Raw genomic sequence first — 21,811 nt, 5'->3', positions numbered from 1 at the left:
TGCTATATGTTGTGGGTCATTTTGTCTCACACGTAGGCGCATGCGCTTGAGTTGCTAATGTACCGGTGCCTTGCATAATTATGCAAATAGTGTGATACCGCACTGCACAGAATGTGACATTAAACTATGTGAACATGGTCTTTTTGTGGTGTCTGTGTGTCGCGGATGGAATTGCATTTAGGATCACTTATAAGCCCATGCGCTTATTTGTGAGGGTGCGCTTATGCCCGGGCAAAGGCACATGCGCGTCACTACGGGCACCTGCTGGTCGGAGTGCAGTTGGCTTTTACTCTTTCCTCGGGAAAAGTTTTTATTCGTATCGGAGGGCCCAAACTTGCTAGCAGAAGGCCAATAATAATATCTTTATTAGGATGACCCAGACTGAGGCTTGTCGTCTATCAATGTGACCAGGACTGGCAAGAGTACGTTTATGTACTCTTCATGTGACCCTAATCGCCAGTTCAGGATATGCGGCGTGTGAAAGGTGTTGCTAGTCAACCTCATGAAATCAATAGGAGTACGTTTGTTACAGATGATGACGGGCCCATCAGTCTTCTCTACAAGGAGGGAAACTTCCTTCTCGAGTGTACATGATACAGTCATGTTGTTGCCAATGTTGGTTCTTCTTTTTGCATGACACTGCATTGTACGTTATCATGGTTTGTGACAATTACAAAAGTTGAACTATGACGTCATCATTCATAAGGCCATGCATGGCGCACGAAACTAAATTTTAAAAAATCTCAGCAATTATTTCGAAAACACACAAACATCACTTGTTTGTTCATAGCTTGTAGATAGAGTCAGTTAGAGATGTACGTTTACTCGCTGTTGCTATTCAAGTAAAATTTTATTAATATTAGTTGAACCAAGAGTACACTCTTGGTTGAACAGCTACTTGAGCTAGTGCCAGGCGGAAATAGCAGTGGATTAGTGGCTGTACTTTAGTTGTTTTACTAACTGAACATCGGTATCCCGTCCAGACTCAGGGTTCCATGAAACTCGAACGCACTTGTGGTATAATCATTTCAACCATTTCTTTAGGCCACACCTGAGTTGGTGTTGTTCAACTCCGAAATGTGGTGTCGCTCCACGAGTAGATTGTCCCTGTGTGCGATGGTGCGGACCTGTAGCAGCACTTCACCATCAGCATGTTCTCAGCAGGCACAAACGTGGACTCGGATGGCTGGTGGCTCAGATATCAAGGAAATTCGCGAGCACATGTGGAATTCGTTCCTGGGTGTGGACCACCAGCTGCCCTGGAGAAAGGAGCGTTGGACTGCAGTAACTGCAGAGAAGCGTGAAGCAACTGCATGCGGCGCACCATTTGAGCCTGACATTGCACCGCATAGTGTAGAGGACAGCAAAGTTGTTGGATACATTCCACTGGGGACGAGTGCAGAACGTCGCATAGCCTACATGAACATTATGGGTGGTGTGCGTGCAGGGCTGCTGCTAGAAGACATGGACATTATCGCTGCCTACTCGGCGTACATGCACTGCTCACAACACGGGAATCTAGACAAAGCCAAGAATTTATCAATAGTTACAGCGTTGGTTGACCGATTGGATATCCGTGAGAACATATCGTTGGAGCGAGACATTCGCCTCACTGGAATGGTGACTTGGGTGGGCAAGAGCTCAATGGAGGTAGCTGTGTTCATTGATCAAGAAGAGAAAGGCCCCGAGGAGACTGCAGCAAAAGAAAACACTGCGGCATCACAAGATGGGGATTCGAGCAATGACAACCGGCAGTGGAAGCGTTTGGCGGAGGCCACACTTGTGATGGTCGGCCGTAACCCACAGACAGGCAAAGCGGCACAAATCAACTTCCTGCAGCTGCGTACTCAGGAGGAAATAGAAATGTTTCAGCAGGGCGAAAGAAGAAAAGCTGGGCGTCAGATGATGGCCAAGGCATCGCTTACTAGACGGCCACCGAGCGAGGATGAACGAAGGGCAGTACACGAATTGTTTCTGGAAACTGTTGATTCTTCCTCCGCCGCTCTGCAGGATGATCCGCGGCTACCGGAGGGTTCGGTGTGGATGTCCGACACACGCATGTCCTCTGTACGACTCTGTCATCCGCAGCATCGCAACATGCACAACAAGATCTTTGGTGGATATCTGATGCGGCAGGCGTTTGAACTTGCCTGGGCGTCGGTGAGCGTGTACACGCAGACCCTTCCACAGTTCATTGCAATGGACGACATATTCTTCAGAGTGCCCGTGGAGATTGGAGACATGTTGGAGTTCAAATCGCAGATTGTCTTCACCGAAGGACCGTACCTTCACGTGTCCGTGCACGCAGAGAAGATTGCATGCGGCGATGGAGCGCGTCAGACCACCAACATCTTCCAGTTCACCTTTGCCAGCCAGGAGAAGAAGCCGCGCCGAGTGCTGCCGAAGACGTATTCGGACGCCATGCGCTACATCCACGGCAAGCGCTGCTACGACAAGACCATGAATCGCTTTAACGGCTACAGCGCATCCTAACTCCTGACTGTGCTGACTGTGTTTGCTTGCCTGAGCCAGTTTGTCTATAGACTGTTGAGCATAATCCGTGCTTGTGTTTACTAGTCATGTACTTGCTATGCCATGGCCGCCTTCATCAGGTTCACAAACACACCACCGGTTGTATGCTGACTATACCTCCAAGCCCTCTAGTAATGCCGTAAATAAATTGTTGAGACTTTCTTGAACCCTATTTCAAAGTTTGTATATGATACAATATGTTTTCATATCCACATCCCATATATTGATACTTACCTTGCTTTCTTACTCATATCTCGCCATATATTTTTATTCCAAGATTCCATTCTTTCAAAACTCCTCACCTTGCTCATCATTGTTAGCCCATCTCAGTAAGTGTTACCAATGCTACCATTACAATGCAGCCAGCGGAGGTACGTGCATTTTTGTTTCATTCACCTCGATATTTATTTATGTAGCTTTTGAACTCGCCTAGCGTAAGCCGCCGGTGCATTTTCATCTAGTTTTTTTTGTAGTTTTCTCACTTGAAAACGAATGTTGAGACCCCGATCTAGTCTTAGGTTGGACCTTTGTCTAACATTGAATGGTAACGTCAAGAGAATCATACCCCTCCGGTCGGGGGTTGAGTAGTGTAGCAGCTTGTAATGGGATCTCCAACACGAAGAAATGTGAACATGCAATCTGCATCTGTGCATACATCGATGTATACAGTACACTGTTGGCAAAAAGCAGTTAGGGTTGATAATAATACTAGTACGACGCCATGTGGCTGATGCTGCCATGGCCACACAGTCACATGAGATCAGATTTTGTCCAGAGTGTATGCCTAGAGACCAGAACTATGCCATGCATAATGCATGCCGGGGTGGCTGGGGTGGAATGGCATGCCTAGACATGTATGGACAGTTTCTTTTCGATGGAGAACGGGAAACTTGTCGGCATTGAACGCACCAATTCAAAACATGTTTGTGCTAGACGGGATGTGCCCGTTTTCTGCTCGCCTTGTGATTCAATTTTCATGTCTCCACTCCACGGGCACGCTCTCGAGATCACGTGCCTCACTTCCCGGTACGTGGCATGCAGCCCTTCCATCGTGTAAACAGGCCGCATACATGTACTTAAAAAAAAAAACATTACGTGTGCTGATTGCTGTGGTAATTACTGTGCATGTATCCGTCTTATAGCTATAGACGTCATCCCATGGCCCAGCCCGTCATGATCTCTCTCGCTGGGCCCAGTGACCCCAGTCACAACCCAGAGCATACATGTACTGCGGGTACAACCCGACACATGTACAGTTGAACATCGATTATCCGCACATCGACTATCCGACCATTCGATTATCCGTAACAGTTTTTTTGGGCGCACGTGCCGTAGAGTACGCACTGTGCATGTAGTGAGCCATTCAAAAAATACGAAAATTTTGAAAAGTAAAAAGTAAAAAGGTCGTGCGGCTAGTAATAACCACTGAAAGTGTGTGAGAGACAGTTTTTTCTTATCCGGAACATTTGCCTTATCTGAACACCGCCTGACAGTTGCCTGCCCAGAGGTGGTCGGATAATCGATGTTCAACTGTACATGTACTGCAAATGCCAATGACTTGTCTAGCATTCTTGTCAGTATAGGAGTACATCAGTTGCTGGAACATATACTAGTTACTATACTAATAATTTCATCTCTCGTATCCGGACCTCCAAGTTACGGTCACCTCGGTCTACTAGGCACCCTGCACCCTGCACCCTGCACCCTGCGGCCTGCGGGCAGGTTTTAGTGGAAATACTACTACAGTACGCATCTCCTATAAGGTTGGCGGCTATAGTAATATAGCGGCTATAGCGATCAACTTCTCAAATTCATTTTCATTTGCTATAGCTAAGTACATACAGTTACCGTGTACAGTAATAATATTATACATGCATTGGCTATAGTGATCAAATTCAATTTTCAAAATACCTCTACTACATTATTTTTGCATCGGTTAAAGTAATTGATGTGAAATCAAGTGGTGTCAGAGGCGAACAGGAAGTTACTTCTTTGTGAAAAATTTGCCCGGTGTTGTTTCTTGAGTTCTACTTGTAGTATTAGTCTTCCAAAATACCTCCCTCGTGAGGATACATGTATGCTGACAATGTGTGTCAGGAGCCTTGGCTGCATAGGCATGATAGGGTGCATTTCTCCAAGTAGGAGTATACTGCAACCAACTATACAGTGTGTATGTGTAATGCGCGGAGTCTTTTGATACCCCACTCGCATACAGTGCAGGCAGTATCGGTCGTAGTAATAGTTATATCGCTTGTAGTGATAAATTGCTCAAAATCAGAGACCACCGCTATAGGCAATACTGACTGTGCTCGATTGCCTTTCGGAAAGAGTTACGTCATATGCCAGATGCTATGTCCTTCCCTATGCAAACGTGTGTGATTCCTAGTTACGGACATTTCCAGGTTATGGGCAGTGACCAGTTCCGGACTGCCTAGCTAGGAGAGATAGGTATGAGCAAGAGTAGATAAACAAGAGTGTGCAACTCCGGATCTCTTCTGCACAATCTGCAGATACCCCCGCCCGTGGCGAAATTTTTTGTTGACGTCACCTTTTTTCAGAAAAACGCGCATTTTGCCCCAGAGCAGTGTGAGAGCACGTGCTGGGCACCGACTTTGTAAAGTAAAGCCTGGCCAAGTGCACGAGGCAAAACTTTCCAAAAGACTCGCAGCGCATGCATCGTCGAAAAGATTACGTCAACAAAAAATTCCGCCTCGGGCCAACCCATCCAGGAGTTGCACACTCTTGTTGATCTACTCTTGGTATGAGTGTACTGGTAACTGAGGCAGTGTGTTGTTGTCACAGTGTCACTGTCTCATGATCAGACTAGCCGAGTCCTCCTGAGAGGCTGTACTGTGGTGTGCTCAGTGTGCTGCTGGCTGAGATTATAATACTGAGTGGAACTCCAGCGCACCTGCCACAGTGATAATATTATATCTGGCATCAGGGTGGTTTGGTGTGTGTGTGTCACGTGTGTGTGTGTGTGTGTGTGTGTGTGTGTGTGTGTGTGTGTGTGTGTGTGTGTGTGTGTGTGTGTGTGTGTGTGTGTGTGTGAGGTGTGTGTGTATGGTGGTGGTGTGTGTGTGTGTGGTCTGCGTGTGTGTGTGTGTGCGTGTATCTGTATGTGTCGTGGCGTTCCATAATACACGCATGACAGTCCCAGGTCCACTTACCTAGTACCTATGCATACTCAGTAACTGTCCATGCTGTACACCATGGTACACACGTGACGGTGACTGTACTTCGAAGTACATACCATGCATGCAGGCATCCGGGAATAATGACCGCGTTACTTCGTCACACAACGGGTCTCCACGCGCACTTTGCTGCCTGCGAACTGTATCCTGGGAGACAGAGGATGCTCGGCTATTCACTAAGTGCATGCTATGTTCCATGCCTGAGTATCCCACACAATACACACGAGTCACTGTGAGTGTTACCGACTACTGTAGCACAGCGTAGATTTGCCAATGTTCCGCTGTTACTGGAGGCCGTAGGTCGCAGGTAGGAGTGCGCTTGTGCATCACTGCGGATGGGTGCTGATCGATAATGTGAGGGATCACCTTCACCGTAGCATTGTACTTCACTAAGAACACGAGCGGCCGGCCTTTCCGCGGAACAGAGCGTAGTACTAGAGGGGCGGCTCTCAACGTTCAACGGGCACTCACAGCTCTTCCTCAAAGTACTGACACAGTCACAGTTTCAACCACTCTCTGACACGCCAAGAAGCACCGTGCAACGCCCGCTCGCCCCACACCAGCAGCACCATACCATACATATAGGTCCATAGCGGCTAGACTCAGCAGTGCAATGCGCCACGCTGTCGAGGAAGGCCTGCTGGAGACTTCATCAAGTTGGTGCCAGCTGTCGAGGCATACAATGTACTCGACCTAACCTACTCCACTCTCCTGTGTCTCCCCTTTGGTCAGTCAGTATCACATAGCAGAGAGCAGCAGCCGCGAAGGGAACTGTGAAACACGCCAACAACTTACTTTCTTCAAACGTGGCTGCCAGCGCTAATTACTGCGCATTTTACAACCTTAGCTCAGAGCATCAGGCCGCACTTCTGCTTTGAGCACGGATTTACACTTCTGCTAGTTCTGGTCAGCAGATAGATAAGTCTACGCTACCTGCCATCAAGTGATGATACCTGACCTGTGCGTTAGCGCTTAGCCTTAGAGCAGTGATTAGAGACTGGAGGTGCAAAACAACAAACCGACTGGACGGTATCGTACCGCGTCTCGCAAGTGAAAGCGAAACACTGACTGTCTGTCACTGGCGGAGCCCAGGTGAGTGGAAGGCTCGAATCGTGACTTCGCCACGCTCAGCGGACCAGCTTCACCAGCAGCACTTCGATCTGCCGTACCGCGGCACGTCTGCACTGCAGGTTGGCAATAGTCCACACGACAGCGTAACGCGGAGAAGAGATGGCATTCGAAGCAGCCCAGCCTCCCGAGACAGGGGCAATGTCGGGCACTGGGATGCCCGACGGTGGGGCAGCATCGACACCTGGCACACCACTGCCCTCGGGAGCGTCCGGGAGGAGAAAGCAAGCGACGACAATGGCCACGTTGAAAAAGAGATTACTGGTCGGGGATGAGGAAGTGTCGCGATTAGAGGAGGAAGGACGCAAAGCCATCAAATTAGCTACCAAACCTCAAGTCTCCGACCAATACAAGACGTACAAGAACAAAGTGGTTCTCCAGCCTGGCACACTGGACTCGCCCAATGTCAAGAAACTCATCGATCTCATACTGGACTGGCTCAATGAAGTGCTGGCCGAGCGGAGAATTCTACTGCGCGACTTCTTTGAAGACTTCTGTGACGGGCAAATCTTGACGGAGTTGTTGGAAGAGCTGACAGGCTCGAACGAGACGAGGGAGTCGGCACTGGCACTATCAGAAGGCGACCAGAGAGTCAAGCTTAGCCGTGTGATCGAGTATGTCAACAGACAATTGAGAATCTTCGACGAAGAGGCCAAATGGTCAGTGGAGGCGATCTACCTCAAAGATCCGCTGGCAACGCTACACCTGCTGGTGGCACTGTCTCGCTTGTTCGAGGCGCCCATCGACCTGCCGCGTAACGTGCGCATACGAGCACTGCGTATGGAGGAGGTGGACGACAAAGTTATTCATGAGGAAATCGTGGAGGAAATTACGGGCAGTGAGGACGGCTTTGGAAATCGCATTCCGGATAAGGATGTGTTCGATCGCCTGTTCGAGCAAGCACCAGATAAGCTTCAAGCCGTAGAAAACTCGTTGCTGACGTTCGTAAACAAACACTTAGCCAAGATCAAGGTGGAAGTCGTGGACGTGGGCACACAGTTCCACGACGGTGTCAACCTTATCCATCTGATGTGCCTGTTAGAGCGCTACTGTCTGCCATTCTGTAGCTACAACGTGCGGCCGAAAAACCTGGACCAGAAGCTGCGCAACGTCAAGCTGGCCATGCAGTTGATGGCCGATTCCGGGGTCACACTGCCGCCAATCAAACCAGATGACATTGTGCACAAAGACCTCAAGTCCACTCTGCGTGTTCTCTACGGTGTCTATAGCAAGTTCAAGTTCTACAGATGATCAGATGATGGATCTGCTGGACTTCCCAACAAGCTAATGCCGTGCTAAGTTCAAACAAGCTAATGCTATGGATAAGCACAAGTGTGTGTGTGTATGTGTGTGTATGTGTGTACGTGTGTGTGTGTGTGTGTGTGTGTGTGTGTGTGTGTGCATGTGTGTGCATGTGTGTGCATGTGTGTACGTGCAAGTGCGGATATACATGGGCATCATCCTCAGAAGAGAACAACCCTATAGATCGACTCAGTGGTTCCCATGGCCACAGTTTCAAAGTCTGAATGCAAATATGATAGGTCTGCTGGCCCAAACCTACTTCATGAATACTACTGCTGTTATCGAGCTAGCCGCTCAACCCAAATTGCTCGTGGTATACATCATATATATGTACATGTACATGTACAATGAATTGCTCACTTAGTATAGAGGACATTGTTTTCTTATTGAATACCAAAACAGAGCCTTTATAGCAGGTTGGCGTCACTTTCTCGTGTTAAGCGAGAATTCCCTTTCTGCAAGAGTCTTATTATGAAGTTTTCTATTGAACGTATTACGTTTCACAATTCTAGAAACGGCTGCAAAGAGAAAGGAAGCTATGTCGCAAATCAGAGTTTCACGTTCACCACCATCACCACCATCACCACCATCACCACCATCATCAGGTAGTCAGTAATACTAGTCATTCTGTTTCACAATTACTGTCTAGCAGTCATGATCTGTTGAAGTTTGATTTCATGGTGGTTAAAATATTCGCGTTATGCTCTTCTTGCGAAATTTAGCAAACATTAATATGTGGTGAGCATTAATAGGCAGTTTACAGTACACGGCATGTCGGCTGGGATGTGTGCGCGCTCTCGCTGCTCATATCAGTGTTGAGCACTCGTGCATTGTCGGCGTATTATCATCACCAAGTCTACAAGTAGTCGACTGCAGCAACAGGGCCGACAATGCACGAGTGCTCAACACTGATATGAGCAGCGAGAGCGCATCTTGGGATATGCGATTAGGCCACCCTTTCTTTTTTCGTTGTTTAACGTCCGCGCCCGCGTACCTTTTTGCCTCCGACCGGAAAAAAAAACAAGAAAGTAGTAGTACCAATAATATGCGAAGTTGTAAATACATGATTGTGTAGTTTCACAGTGTGCCGATCATGACCTTAAACTTATAATCTTGCCTCCCGGGCATGCCTTTGTCTTGTGTTCTTTTTCTTTTTTTGTTGGCTTTTAAATATCGTACGGTTTGTGTCCTAGTAAAAATCCAGATGTAATGAATTCATGACATGTTAACTCCATGGTATGTACCTGTTTTGTTGGATTCATCAGGCATGTGCTCCAATGTACCATCAAAGAGTGTTGTTCTATGCCTGCAAGTGCCGTTAGACACAGAAATATTGTATATATCACATGCTTTACTGGTTAAAATGTTTGATTGGGGTTTCCAGTTTTTGGAATGGGCTTTTGTTTTTTGTCAGCCCTCCCGCGTACCTTTTCGCGAAAAAAAGGACGTTAAACAATGAATTAACAAAGGTTGGCCTTATCATCATACATGTATGATATGTGGACCTACCGTCTTTTCCGGAGTATAAGCCGCACCCAGATTTTTGTCACGAAAATAGTGACGAAATACAGATCATAAGTGAATTTGAAGTTTATGATTCCGTTCTCATTTCAGATAATACTAAGAAGGAGGATTTCCCCTGACGAGAAGGCTTGTAAGTCCTTCGAAGTATATACGTGAACACTTTCAAGAAGTTCTTCAAAAGCCTGAAGACTGAAGTGTGTGCTTCTTCTCAGTATTATCGCATTCTTGTCTCCGAGGAAACTCTTCGCGTATATTAACATTTAAATACAGACATCAACATGTATCCTGTTTATCTCCATTAATTTGACCATCGTAATAATATATGCCCACCAACTTTTTTGGATGAATTACTGGTGCTTAAAGTGCGGCCTATACTCCGGGAAATACAGTACTCTGCAGAGTTCAGAGTATTCTAGATTTGATCCACATCCTTCAAGTTCAGCCTCGAGTAGAGCGGATCATGAGCCTTTGTGAACATGGTCAGTACATCATGATCTGGATGGATCACCAAAACTTATGAAAGGAAATATTCGGATGCGCTGGACGGAAATGTCTACCTTCGTTTGCATGTGCCAGATTTGTCGGCACGCATACACAGGTTAATAGCTAGTGAGCTCTGCTGAGCGTGTGCAGCGACACCATTTTCGCTTGGATTTTTAACCAGCAATGGCAGACAACATGCCTCCTACAGGCTTATGCTGCCGCTCTACCCAGTCCAGACTAGAGTTGTGCTAAAAAGCGACTGCGACAATCATCATACCGTGTGCCACTTTCATGCCCCTCCCCCCCCCCCCCTTACACCGGCCTCCACCCAGTCTCCTCTAATGAAGCGGACACGGACCTGGCACCAGACTATTAGCTACAACTTTATAACTCGACATGTGGTGCTCTGTGACTCCGGTGTGGCAAAGCTCTGCTCCTGGGAGCATTCAGCACTCTATGACTCTATCATGAGGACTCTACTCTCTTTAACACCCTTCATAACATAAACACGCAGATTGCAGATTGAGTAACATAAACACGCATTCAAAACCTGGGATATTGTATGTGTACAGCAGTTCTGCATACAAACAAAAGCAATGATCAGAAATGTACAGCCCTCGGAAAAGCTTAGTAAGCAAGAGGCTGGCTGCCAATTGAATAGCAATAATGATAATGATTGCAAACCGTCACACGCACACGTACACAACAACGCACACACACACACACACACACACACACACACACACACACACACACACACACACACACACACACACACACACACACACACACACAACACAAAACAGGTTCAGGTGCAACTAGTCACACAGGATTCGGTTACACTAACCCAGGCCTAGCCTGGCGGAGTTCCTTTACAATGTATACAGCACACCATACAGGGGCGTCGGATGCAATTTAACATTGGTGCGGCGAAAGTGTGAGAGGGGGTCCGGGGGTCCTCCCCCGTGAATGTTTTTTGAAAATTGGGCCTAAAAGGATATGAATATGCATGCTGATGATACACCGCATTGTCGATGTAAAACATGGTACCTGTACAACATGGTACAAGAGTCGACAAGCCATCAACAAGGTTGAAATGCCAAAAAAAAACTTCGAAAATTATTGGTGCGGCTTTGGCCGCACCTGCCGCACCGGTTCCGACGCCCCTGCCATAGAACATGGACACTTGCCGTGACACTGGACATCAGCCCAAACTAACCAACCTGAGCATGTGTTGCGGCTTCAGGCAGCAAGCTGAGCATGAGTTGGCTTCAGGCAGCAAGCTGAGCATGAGTCGGCTTCAGGCAGCAAACGGAGCATGCGTTGACTTCAGGCAGCAAGCTTCGGATGTTGTTGTAGCATAGCGATGAAGTCGCGGGCATGTGAGAGCGGCATAGTGGGTTCCAGCTCCAGGTGTAGCATACACTTACGTCCCCACGGCGGCAAGAGCAGACCAATCTTCAGCACGCGTGTGTTGTGGTTGTTGGTGGCGGACACCACCGAGGTCCATCTCTTGCGGGCACTGGCACAGCAACACTGCAGTCACACACACACACACACACACACACACACACACACACGCACGCACGCGCACACACACACACACACACACACACACACACACACACACACACATGCACACACAGTGGCAAAGGCACATCAGTATAGCAAACATGTCATTCAATGTTGAAGCGTGCATGGTGGTGCGGATGCTTGCAAATACCACTGTCTGTGTTCAGCAATCCTGCTTCCAGCGCCCAGCCATCTAGGACTATACTCAGTTATCCTACTTATCCCCACGGGCAAGGTCAACCGCTTGGAATTCATGAACCAATCCAAATCGGAAATCCAGACCAGCAAGACAATTATTTATTTAACATGCCATGCCATACTTGGAGTTCAAAAATGGATACTAGTATATCAGGTGGGTGTTTCTGCGAAATTTAGTCCTCTTCAATATTTCTTGAGTGTAGAGGAACTACGCCGTTCAGCGTGGTCCTACTTACCGAGAAGCAAGGACAGCAGCCACCGCAGCAAGGGAATACTGGATTGACGTCAGCAGTGACCGAGGCACCAGCCGATGCGCTCATTTCAATGGAAGCAAAGTTGCTGAGTGGCAGCGGCTTGTAGTGGACATTGTCACTATTGGTTGCCTTGAGGACATAGCGTCGCGACGTCTTCTTCTGACCGATGCTCTCCAGACCAAGGCCTGCGAGTAACCAGTCATACAGTTACGCAATAGTCATACAATTACGCAATAGACTCAGGAAACTAAGGGTATTCACACACGTAGCTCCTCGACAGGCCTCTGCGGCCTTTGGACAATCCTTAAATAAAAATCAATCAATCACATGCAAACACACACACACATACATTCATATGTAGTATCCCTACCCGACCAATACGGAAGCAGTACGGAACTATTACGGAGCTTTGCCTGATGTATATTTAGTGTATCTCCGTATGTAAGCGTACGGCGTCTGCTGCATAAAAGCGGCTGCGCATTTCTCTTTTGATGAAGATTAGATTAGATTAGATTAGATTAGATTAGATAGCAATGAAAGCTAACTCGAAGAAGAAGGATTCAACCTCTAGGTGAGCACCGGAGAGAAAGTTATTTATTTTGCCGCTTCTTCTTTCACTAATAATTATATCTCAGGTGTGTACCTGAAAGTAGAATAAAAGTAATTCTTGTTGATTTCACCGCGCCTACCACTCGGCCACCCATTACACATACATACACATACACATACACACATACACACATACATACACATACACATACACATACACATACACACACACATACACACACACATACACACACATACACACACCTCAGACCTCAGACCTCAGATATGCCCATCGCGGAAGCGATGATAGCGAACAGCTATGTTTAACACACAGCAACTTGTGCTGGGATTACACCATTCAACAGCTTGCAAGGCTGATGAATTGACCGCCACTATTTTTAGCCTGGTATCCACCACACAGCTGTTTGAAGTGACTTTTTCTGGCCAGTGAATCCCTATTTTTCATTTCAATTTTTTCCATTTTTTTACACACATACCACACCACATACTCCGGCATACACTGGCTGTTGGTAACCACCCAGGAGAATGAAAGAAAAGTCAGGAAGAGTCCGAGAAAGAGAAGAAAGACGTGTGCGACCATAATCGTCGGGAATTGAACCCGCAACCTCTCGATTGGAAATCGACTGCACATACCACTGCACCATATGGGACACACACACACACACACACACACACACACACACACACACACACATACACACATACCCATACACACCACACACACACACACACAAACACACACACACACACACACGTGGTAAGCAAGGGCAAGCAGAGGAGATAGGGTGATCAAGTGCAGACAATATGACAATCAACACCTCCCAAGGCCGTCACAGCCGGGGCGGCTGAGGCCGCCCCACTTTTTCGACCGTTTTTTTTTTTTTTTTTTTTGGAGCACATTACAACATTAACAAAGCACAATGGTCGCAGCTTAGCGCAAACGTGACAAATCCTTGTCCCCGATCGTGGTTTGCTGCAGAAAAAAGTCTTTCATTGCAGTTACACTGAAATGGCACCAAATGCCTGGAAATGCTTGCAATTGGCTTCAATTTTTGAATTTTTTTCCCGGGGGAGGGTAATGTTTGTCCCCGATCGTAGCGTCATCTTCGTTTGTTGCAGAATCAAAAAGACTTTCATTGTAGTTACCAAATGGCAATAAATAAGATAAATTGTGCACTCATAACAACAGCAAAAATGAAGAAAGTCAAGTTCCATAACGTTTTCTTGTGACTGTCATCAGTGGAATGCCGTCACATAAAAATGTAATAACTAAAACACACACTTATATACATGTAGCTAATATGGTTTCAGGTAGAATTACAGCAGCTAACAAGCAGCTAACAAGTACAAAAAGCGAAGTTTGCACCTTAAGGCCTTTGCAATGTGTGAATATAGTGTATGTGAGAAAGTTATTGTTAGCTGCTGTAATTCTACCTGAAACCATATTAGCTACATGTATATAAGTGTGTGTTTTAGTTATTACATTTTTATGTGACGGCGTTCCACTGATGACAGTCACAAGAAAACGTTATGGAACTTGACTTTCTTCATTTTTGCTGTTGTTATGAGTCCACAATTTATCTTATTTATTGCCATTTTACGACTATTGTCTCCTCGTCGATTGTAGTTACCGTACACTGAAATGGCACCAAATACCCGGAAATGCTTGCAATTGGCTTCAATTTTTGAAATTTTTTCACGGGGGAAGACCCCCGGACCCCCCTGCCATGCCCGCCCCACCTCCAAAGTCGGTGCGACGGGCCTGCCTCCCAGAGGCAGTAGGCTCTGATGTGCTAGAATCAACAACTCAATGTGCTAGGTGCATACGCTGCAATGTATATTATACTACATGTACATGTATACATGTTGTGCAGTCAATCCAATTTTGAAGATATTCCCAGTAAGCCATGAACGGAGACCCCCTCGACTTAGGCCTCGGCCTTCGGGGAATCCATAAATAAATACATAAACGAGAGAGCTTGGAAGCTCAGGGCCCTACGCTATGCTTTTTTGCCTTGATGACCTAGACAAAAAGAGCATACGGATGTTATAAATTCATACAAATTTTTCCTTTTTTTTTTAAAGACATAACCTCAGATTTGAATCCGCTCTATCGCCCTGCATGCATCCCCCGATACACTTCGCATACATACTAATTCTTCCAAGTTGCTACACGTTATGATCTTGCATTTGAAAGCCCTATTTGAATATGCATTGTGGCCAGCCGTCTTTGATGGCACGGTATGGTACGGGACAGGTACGGGACATGTACGGTCGAGGGTAATACGACACCGTCTACCGCCTTGATGACCAAGGCAAAAAAGCATAGGGATGTTATAAATTTTTCAATTCTCCTATTTTTTAGGCATAACCTGGGATTCGAACCCGCACTATCGCCCTACATACATTCCCCCATACACTTCGCATTCATACTCATTCTACCAAGTTGCTTCACGTTATGATCTTGCGTTTGAAAGCCCTATTTGAATATTGCGGCCAGCTGTATGTGACCAGCTGTGTTTGATGGTACGGTACGGTACGGGACAGATACGGGATAGCGCCAGGCGTGACACAAACACACAAACACACAAACACCAAATTAAAGCTGTGTGGACCCTGGCTAGCGCCAGACGTTACTGAAGTAACGTCTTCTGCATAGCTACGGGAATAAAAAATAAATAAATCCACACCATGTACATATGGCATACATATAGTTATACAGGTTATACAGGGTACATATACACCATACCTTTGTGGACTTGAGCAGACAGGAGCAGGAGGCGCTTGTTGGTCAAAATGGCTGCTCCACTGGGCAGGTTATCCACAACAGTCGTTGGTGTCTCCTCACAGTCGTAGAAAGTAGCCTGCCTGTACCCCAAGCGCCAGTCCTTGGTCAGGATGCGTTCATTTTCATGTATCAACGTCTGCAGTAAATCTTCATACGTTATGTTGTCCTGTGCATGCAGAATAGTGCGAGAGCAACATTTGCCTGTTTATCTTTCTTTCGTAGCTGGCTTGCCAGTGTCGAGTTTCGGAGAGAAAAGAGCAGTATGAGGCGGGTGGCCTCTGATTCCCTAATACTTTGAAATTCTCCGTGAAGTCCAAATTTGAAAAAGCTTGGCTCTCGCCCTTCATCTCAACTGATTAATTGGCTGCCTTTTGACGCGCCAGGAGATGTTGTCTAAATACATAAACAAACAATAAAAGCCGTCCGATATGGTCACCAGGCCAGAGCAGGGTCTCATCACCTACATGATGTAGACCAAGACGGTAACGGGCTGTCGTCCAAACACATTTACAATGTGACTGTATAAGAAGAATCTTGGTGGAAAGCAGGGCTGTCGAGCCGCAGTGCGGGATGGCGGGAATGTCTGGATTGTGCATGGAGGATGGTGTGATTTCTGTGTTGCTACAGCTACCAATAGCTGTACGAGTTGTATGCGGGAAATAGTACTCCAGTCAAGGGATGTCGGCAGTAGCTTGTGTGTGTGTGTGTGTGTGTGTGTGTGTGTGTGTGTGTGTGTGTGTGTGTGTGTGTCCCATATGGTGCAGTGGTATGTGCAGCGATTTCCAATCGATAGATTGCGGGTTCGATTCCCGACGATTATGGTCACGCACGTCTTTCTTCTCTTTCTCAGACTCTTCCTGACTTTTCTTTCATTCTCCTGGGTGGTTACCAACAGCCAGTGCATGCCGGAGTATGTGGTGTGATGTGTGTGCGGGAAAAAAAAAGAAAAAAGAGAAAAAAATGAAAAAGACCAAAAAAGGGATTCACTGGCCAGAAAATGTCACTCCAAATAGCTGTATGGTGTAGACCAGGCTGAATAGTGACGGTCAATTCTTCAGCCTTGCAAGCTGTTGAATGGTGTAATCCCAGCACAAGTTGCTATGGCTTCTGCCGTAGCATTGCTATCATCGCCTCCGGCGATGGGCGTCAAAGGTCAAGGTGTGTGTGTGTGTGTGTGTGTGTGTGTGTGTGTGTGTGTGTGTGTGTGTGTGTGTGTGTGCGGGGCAGGAGACGTCAGCAAGACTGGTTTCTTGACGCTATTGACACCGTCCAGCCACTCATCGACCAGAAAAACGCTGCCCAGGTAGTCTTCACACAATCACCAATGGAGAAACACCGGAAAGAGTACCGAGCTTCTCAGCGCTGTGTTTCTGATGCTGTTTGACTCGCCAAGGAGAAGTGGGTCTGTGACCTGGCAACCAAGGCTGAAGACGCTGTACGTAATGGTCGAGTCCGGTGGGGGTGCATAAAAACCCTTGCCTCAACCTTCGCAGGTCGTCAGTCAGCACCGACAACATCAATTCTGGATGAAAATGGCAATGCTCTTACCTCGCAGACACAAATTGCAGCTCGATGGCAGCGCCACTTTGACACTGTGTTTAACGTTGCAACTACTTTTGATGCTGAGGTTATTGGTAGAGTGCCACAAGCTGAGGTCCGTGATGACCTAGACACTCCACCTACTCTCAGTGAGCTTCAGACTGCCTTAAAGCGTATGAAGTGCGGCAAGGCTGGAGGATCAACAGGTGTGTTGCCAGAAATGATAATCTGTGGTGGTGAAGACCTGCACCGGTATCTACTGGACGTAATGGTTTCTGTTTGGCAGAGTGGTGATGTTGTCAGTGACTGGCGAGATGCAGAGATCGTTCCCATCCCGAAGAAGGGTAATCTGCGCCTGTGCGACAACTGGCGAGGTATAAGCTTGTTAGACGTTGCCGGGAAGTTGTTCGCCAGCATCATTCAGACCCGGATGCAATCTATAGCAGAGGAAGTCCTTCCGGACTCGCAGTGTGGTTTTCGTTGTTGTCGAGGTTGCAATGACATGATATTCGTGGCCCGCCAGCTCATCGAGAAGACCATCGAGCATGATGATGAGCTATGTGTACTGTTCGTAGATATCCGTAAAGCCTATGACTCGATCCCCAGGCTTGCTCTTTGGTCAGTCCTTGAGAAGCTAGGTGTACCTCCACAGATGCTTCGGGTAATTCGATCTCTGCATGATGGTATGTCGGCAGCAGTGCGAGTTTCAGGAACAACAACGGATCGCTTCTCCGTACACAACGGACTCCGTCAAGGATGTACGCTTGCACTGGTGTTGTTTAACCTTTACTTTTCTGCTGTCGTGCACGAGTGGCATTCTGGTTGTGTCTCTGCCGGGATACCAGGGGAATATCGTCTTGGTCGGAAGCTTGTCGGTGACCGCACAGCTAAGTCTCGCCTGTCACGCTGTTCTGTTACGGAATCGCAATTAGCTGATGATGCCGCCATATACACACAGTCAGTCGAGGACATGGGAGCTGCTGGCAGTTCCTTCGTCGCCACTGCAAGCAGGTTTGGCCTCACTGTAAGCTTCACCAAGACCAAAGCTATGGTAGTGAATGCCCCGTCGCCACCATCCGGCCTTTTAGAGTTGCCTGAGGGTAGCATTGAGCTGGTGCCTGATTTTACGTATCTCGGCAGTTGTATTTCTTCGGATGGCCAGATGACTGCTGAGATCTCGGCTCACTTGGCGAAAGCTTCCCGAGCATTTGGCACATTGCGCTCATCTGTCTTTTCCAGTCGTGATCTCTCCGTCAAGACGAAGGTGCACGTATATCCGGCCGTTGTCTTGTCGACGCTGCTGTATGGTTGTGAGACCTGGGCAATTAAGGCCGTGGATGTTCGTCGGCTTGCAGCCTTTCATCACCGATGTGTTCGTTTCCTGCTGGATATTCGCAGAGTAACCCAATGGCAGGAGCACATCTCCAACAACACTCTCCTTGAACGAGCCAAGGTACAGCCGATCGAGGAGGCACTGAAGACTCCGCTGGTTAGGCCATGTTGCTCGAATGGATGACTCCCGTATGCCAAAGTGTATCCTCTTCGGCGAACTGGACAAGACCCGGCCACGTTATGGGCCCCGGAAGCGGTGGCGGGACAATGTTGTGTCCGACATGAAGGACCGCCAGATAGCGGACTGGTACGACCTCGCCCAGGACCGCAGAGAATGGAGATCAGCATGCAGCCGAGCCCGTCACCTTAGACTTCGTTTGCACTTGTGGAAAGCGCTATCGCCGTCGCCAGGACTTGACTCGCCACGCCCGATTCTGCTCGTGACTTGAACACTGTTGGTCCCTTTGGGACCTGCTATCATCTCCGGATGGGCATATTGTATTGTGTGTGTGTGTGTGTGTGTGTGTGTCCAACCTGTCGGAAGGCTACCTTCTTGCCAAAGCATTTCGAAGTAGGACTAGTTTCGGCTCCACAATCCAGTGTGTCGTTACTATAATTATAGTTTTCATGGCTGAGGTTACTGGTACGTCTGTGCATGTGGGCCCTGGGTTCCCAGTACTCAGTTGCCAAGCTCTGCTGGTTGGTAAAGTACTGTAAATATACAAAATTTCGGCACTTCACGATTTTTGACATTTCGGCGGCGATTTATTTTCGGCGTGGGGTAGAGGGCATAGTATAGTGCGACAGATGCTGTGAAAATTTTTATCGGCGTTTTAATTTAGACGTTTTGGGTCGGTGCCGAATATAGCCGAAATTAAATAGCTGCCGAAAATTTGTATATTTACAGTAACTCCAATTTCACTTCAAGGTAGCAGTGCATCACATGTCTACTTCTATCAAAGCAGCGTGCTGTCTATAATGGATACCCCAGCAAGTGTAGGATGTGCATAGGTAACTAACTGTCTTGACCGTCCTTTTCCAATGTGCTCCATATGTGGTGTTGTGTAGACCAGATGTGCAGGGGGGGGGGGGGGGGGGTGATTCACATGGCTTCGCCAGTTGTGTGGATTAGACATTTATCTGGCGCTTGTCTTGATCTGTTTCATTCAGAATCAGATCCACTATCGTTGCTATGAGAACATCTGTGGGTGCACATGCATCCAGTGCACTTGCAGATTTGCGTGCTTCTCTTGCGACGGACGATACATGGTACATGATGTTTACATGTGTCTATGTGTGTGTGTGTGTGTGTGTGTGTGTGTGTGTGTGTGTGTGTGTGTGTGTGTGTGTGTGTGTGTGTGTGTGTATGTGCGCCTTGTCCTCACCCCAAAAAACCCCACTTCAACGACTGAGGTGTGGTGAGCCCATAAGTGGGATAATTTCCAAGTCCACCCAGAGTTGGGGGATTTCACGCGGGTGGGGGATGCAGGGCCGTTGGCGGTTCAATAACCAATTGAGTTCATCTTTCCTGAAGATAGATCTTACCTTGAGTTGTGCTACAGTGCTGTCGACCATGCCCAGTAGCGTTGAGCCGGCTCCGTGTATGGCATCCATTGCCGTCTGCCCGCTCCGGTGATACAGGCGAATTGCTGCGTAGTTTAGCTGAGATCCGGGGTCCATGTCCGTGGGATCAAACACTCGCGCGCTGGATGATGGCATGGGCTGCATTGACACCACGCCTGGCATTGTCTCCTGCGGCTGCTGCTGCTGGTATTGCTGCGGCTGCTGCTGTTGGTATTGCTGCGGCTGCTGCTGTTGGTAATGTGGCGGGGGCATGGCGGCGGCGGCTGCTCCTACTGGCTGCTGACCGGTCGCTCCAGGCCCCTGGTAGACCATAGCCGGAGCTGCACTACCAACTGCACCTTTCTGCGCCGTTAGGGTCTCGCCCGTACTGGTCGTGAGGTCTGGACGCTGCTGCTGCTCCATTGCACCACCTTGGCGGTCAAACGGTTCGTACGAGCTGCTCATGATCTCTATCTCTCTCACATGCACACTAACACCACCACACCCTAACGCTAGCTGAGAATCACCACGTGGAGTCCCACTAGCGTGCACAAACCTGCAAAGGCTGCAGTAAGCACCTGGTACCTGCAACGGTAATGTGAGTGAAGCTGGAGGGGAGCGAAGCCACGCAACCACCCGCTTACTGCGGTTCTGCAGACTATCTCACGTCCAAGGCTGGCGGACTTAGCCAGAAGTATTAGTTACTGAAACACCAGGAAGCACGGGGAAGACGAACCTACAGCAATCCATAAAGCGCATTTTTGAAATGGAATGGTTGGATGGGTTTTTCCTTGCATCATCATTGCCATTGGCTGATAGTGGTAATTCCCGGTACATGTATACCGGCTACATCATACACGTACATGACTTGCCATCCGTACCCGCCCAGGCCATACCAGGCCCGGGTTTCATCATGGTTAGCATGGTTATTGCACTGAGTCAGTCGATCTGGTTGATGGGTGGGGTGCCTGGGTGGTCAAAACTAGGTATGTAACTGTTTTTCACACATCAATGGACCATGCCCCCGCCCCCCCCCAAAAAAGCGGAAAGAAAACAGCCAACGCCATGCATGAGGCATGATGTCAATGGGCGGTGAATGACGTTCTGCAGCTTGTAGATCTATGCCAGACAGACACTATGATTAGTGTGTGACCATGGTGACGTGTAGACCTAGTACCCACATGACTTGTCTGCAGTCCACGCCGCGACCACGCATCCGCAATTCCGCAGACGTCAAGCACGAATCGGACTACACCATGTGGAAACAGTCCAGTCACGAGTATGCTTTAGTTTAGGCAATTTTAACCCTTAGCCTTTGTAGGTGAATATTGGTTATCAGACAACCAGGGTCGGTTTCTCTGCCCCAACCTTCTAATGAAACCGTTATGTTTACGTTAGCAGTACTTAGCACTAGTAGTAGTAAACCGAAAGCATAATTATGCATTGTACATCCAACTGTCTCTCACTGTCTGTCTGTCTCTTTCTGTGTGTGTGTGTGTGTGTGTGTGTGTGTGCACGTGCGCACGCGCGTGTGTGTGTGTGTGTGTCTCTCTCTCTCTGTGTCTGTGTGTGTGTATGTGTGTGTGTGTGTGTTTGTGTGTGTGTCTCTGTCTCTCTCTGATGAGTGGTTGTGAACATGGAACTCGGAGCTACAGTGCGTTTTTTTATAATAGACTCTGAAAACCTTGAGAACGTACTCAAGGACACTTTTGAGAAAATGTCATGCGAGTTGCGTCACGAAAATCTGCGCGCGAAATTCGAAAAACCAGGTGCGACTCGTGGCATTTCGCCATCTTGTTCAGAGTGTCCTTCGAGCTCCTTGCCTCGTGGCC

At 47.8% G+C, this 21,811-nt stretch overlaps 3 protein-coding genes across 3 annotated transcripts; 2 read left to right on the top strand and 1 right to left on the bottom strand.

The window, feature by feature from the left end:
- Window positions 1-853: 853 nt before the first annotated feature.
- LOC135816186 (acyl-coenzyme A thioesterase 9, mitochondrial-like) lies at window positions 854-3,074 on the top strand. The gene has a single exon (XM_065329585.1). It carries the CDS (start codon window positions 1,078-1,080, stop codon window positions 2,491-2,493), a length of 1,416 nt encoding a protein of 471 aa, XP_065185657.1. The 5' UTR covers window positions 854-1,077; the 3' UTR covers window positions 2,494-3,074.
- A 3,245-nt stretch (window positions 3,075-6,319) lies between these two features.
- LOC135816185 (alpha-parvin-like) lies at window positions 6,320-8,905 on the top strand. Its single transcript, XM_065329584.1, has one exon. It carries the CDS (start codon window positions 6,957-6,959, stop codon window positions 8,103-8,105), a length of 1,149 nt encoding a protein of 382 aa, XP_065185656.1. The 5' UTR covers window positions 6,320-6,956; the 3' UTR covers window positions 8,106-8,905.
- A 1,738-nt stretch (window positions 8,906-10,643) lies between these two features.
- On the bottom strand, window positions 10,644-20,535 carry LOC135816184 (uncharacterized). The gene is made up of 5 exons (XM_065329583.1): window positions 19,962-20,535; window positions 15,507-15,711; window positions 12,170-12,372; window positions 11,497-11,699; window positions 10,644-11,409 (listed from the first exon to the last, which is right to left on the bottom strand). The coding sequence occupies exons 1-5, from the start codon at window positions 20,442-20,444 to the stop codon at window positions 11,406-11,408; spliced, it is 1,098 nt and encodes a 365-aa protein (XP_065185655.1). The 5' UTR covers window positions 20,445-20,535; the 3' UTR covers window positions 10,644-11,405.
- Window positions 20,536-21,811: the final 1,276 nt, after the last annotated feature.

The sequence above is a fragment of the Sycon ciliatum genome, chromosome 4 (genome assembly GCF_964019385.1).
Source record: "Sycon ciliatum chromosome 4, ocSycCili1.1, whole genome shotgun sequence".
NCBI lineage: Eukaryota > Metazoa > Porifera > Calcarea > Leucosolenida > Sycettidae > Sycon > Sycon ciliatum.
Note: the sequence above shows the minus strand (reverse complement) of the source record. Positions and strands in the feature narration are given on the sequence as shown.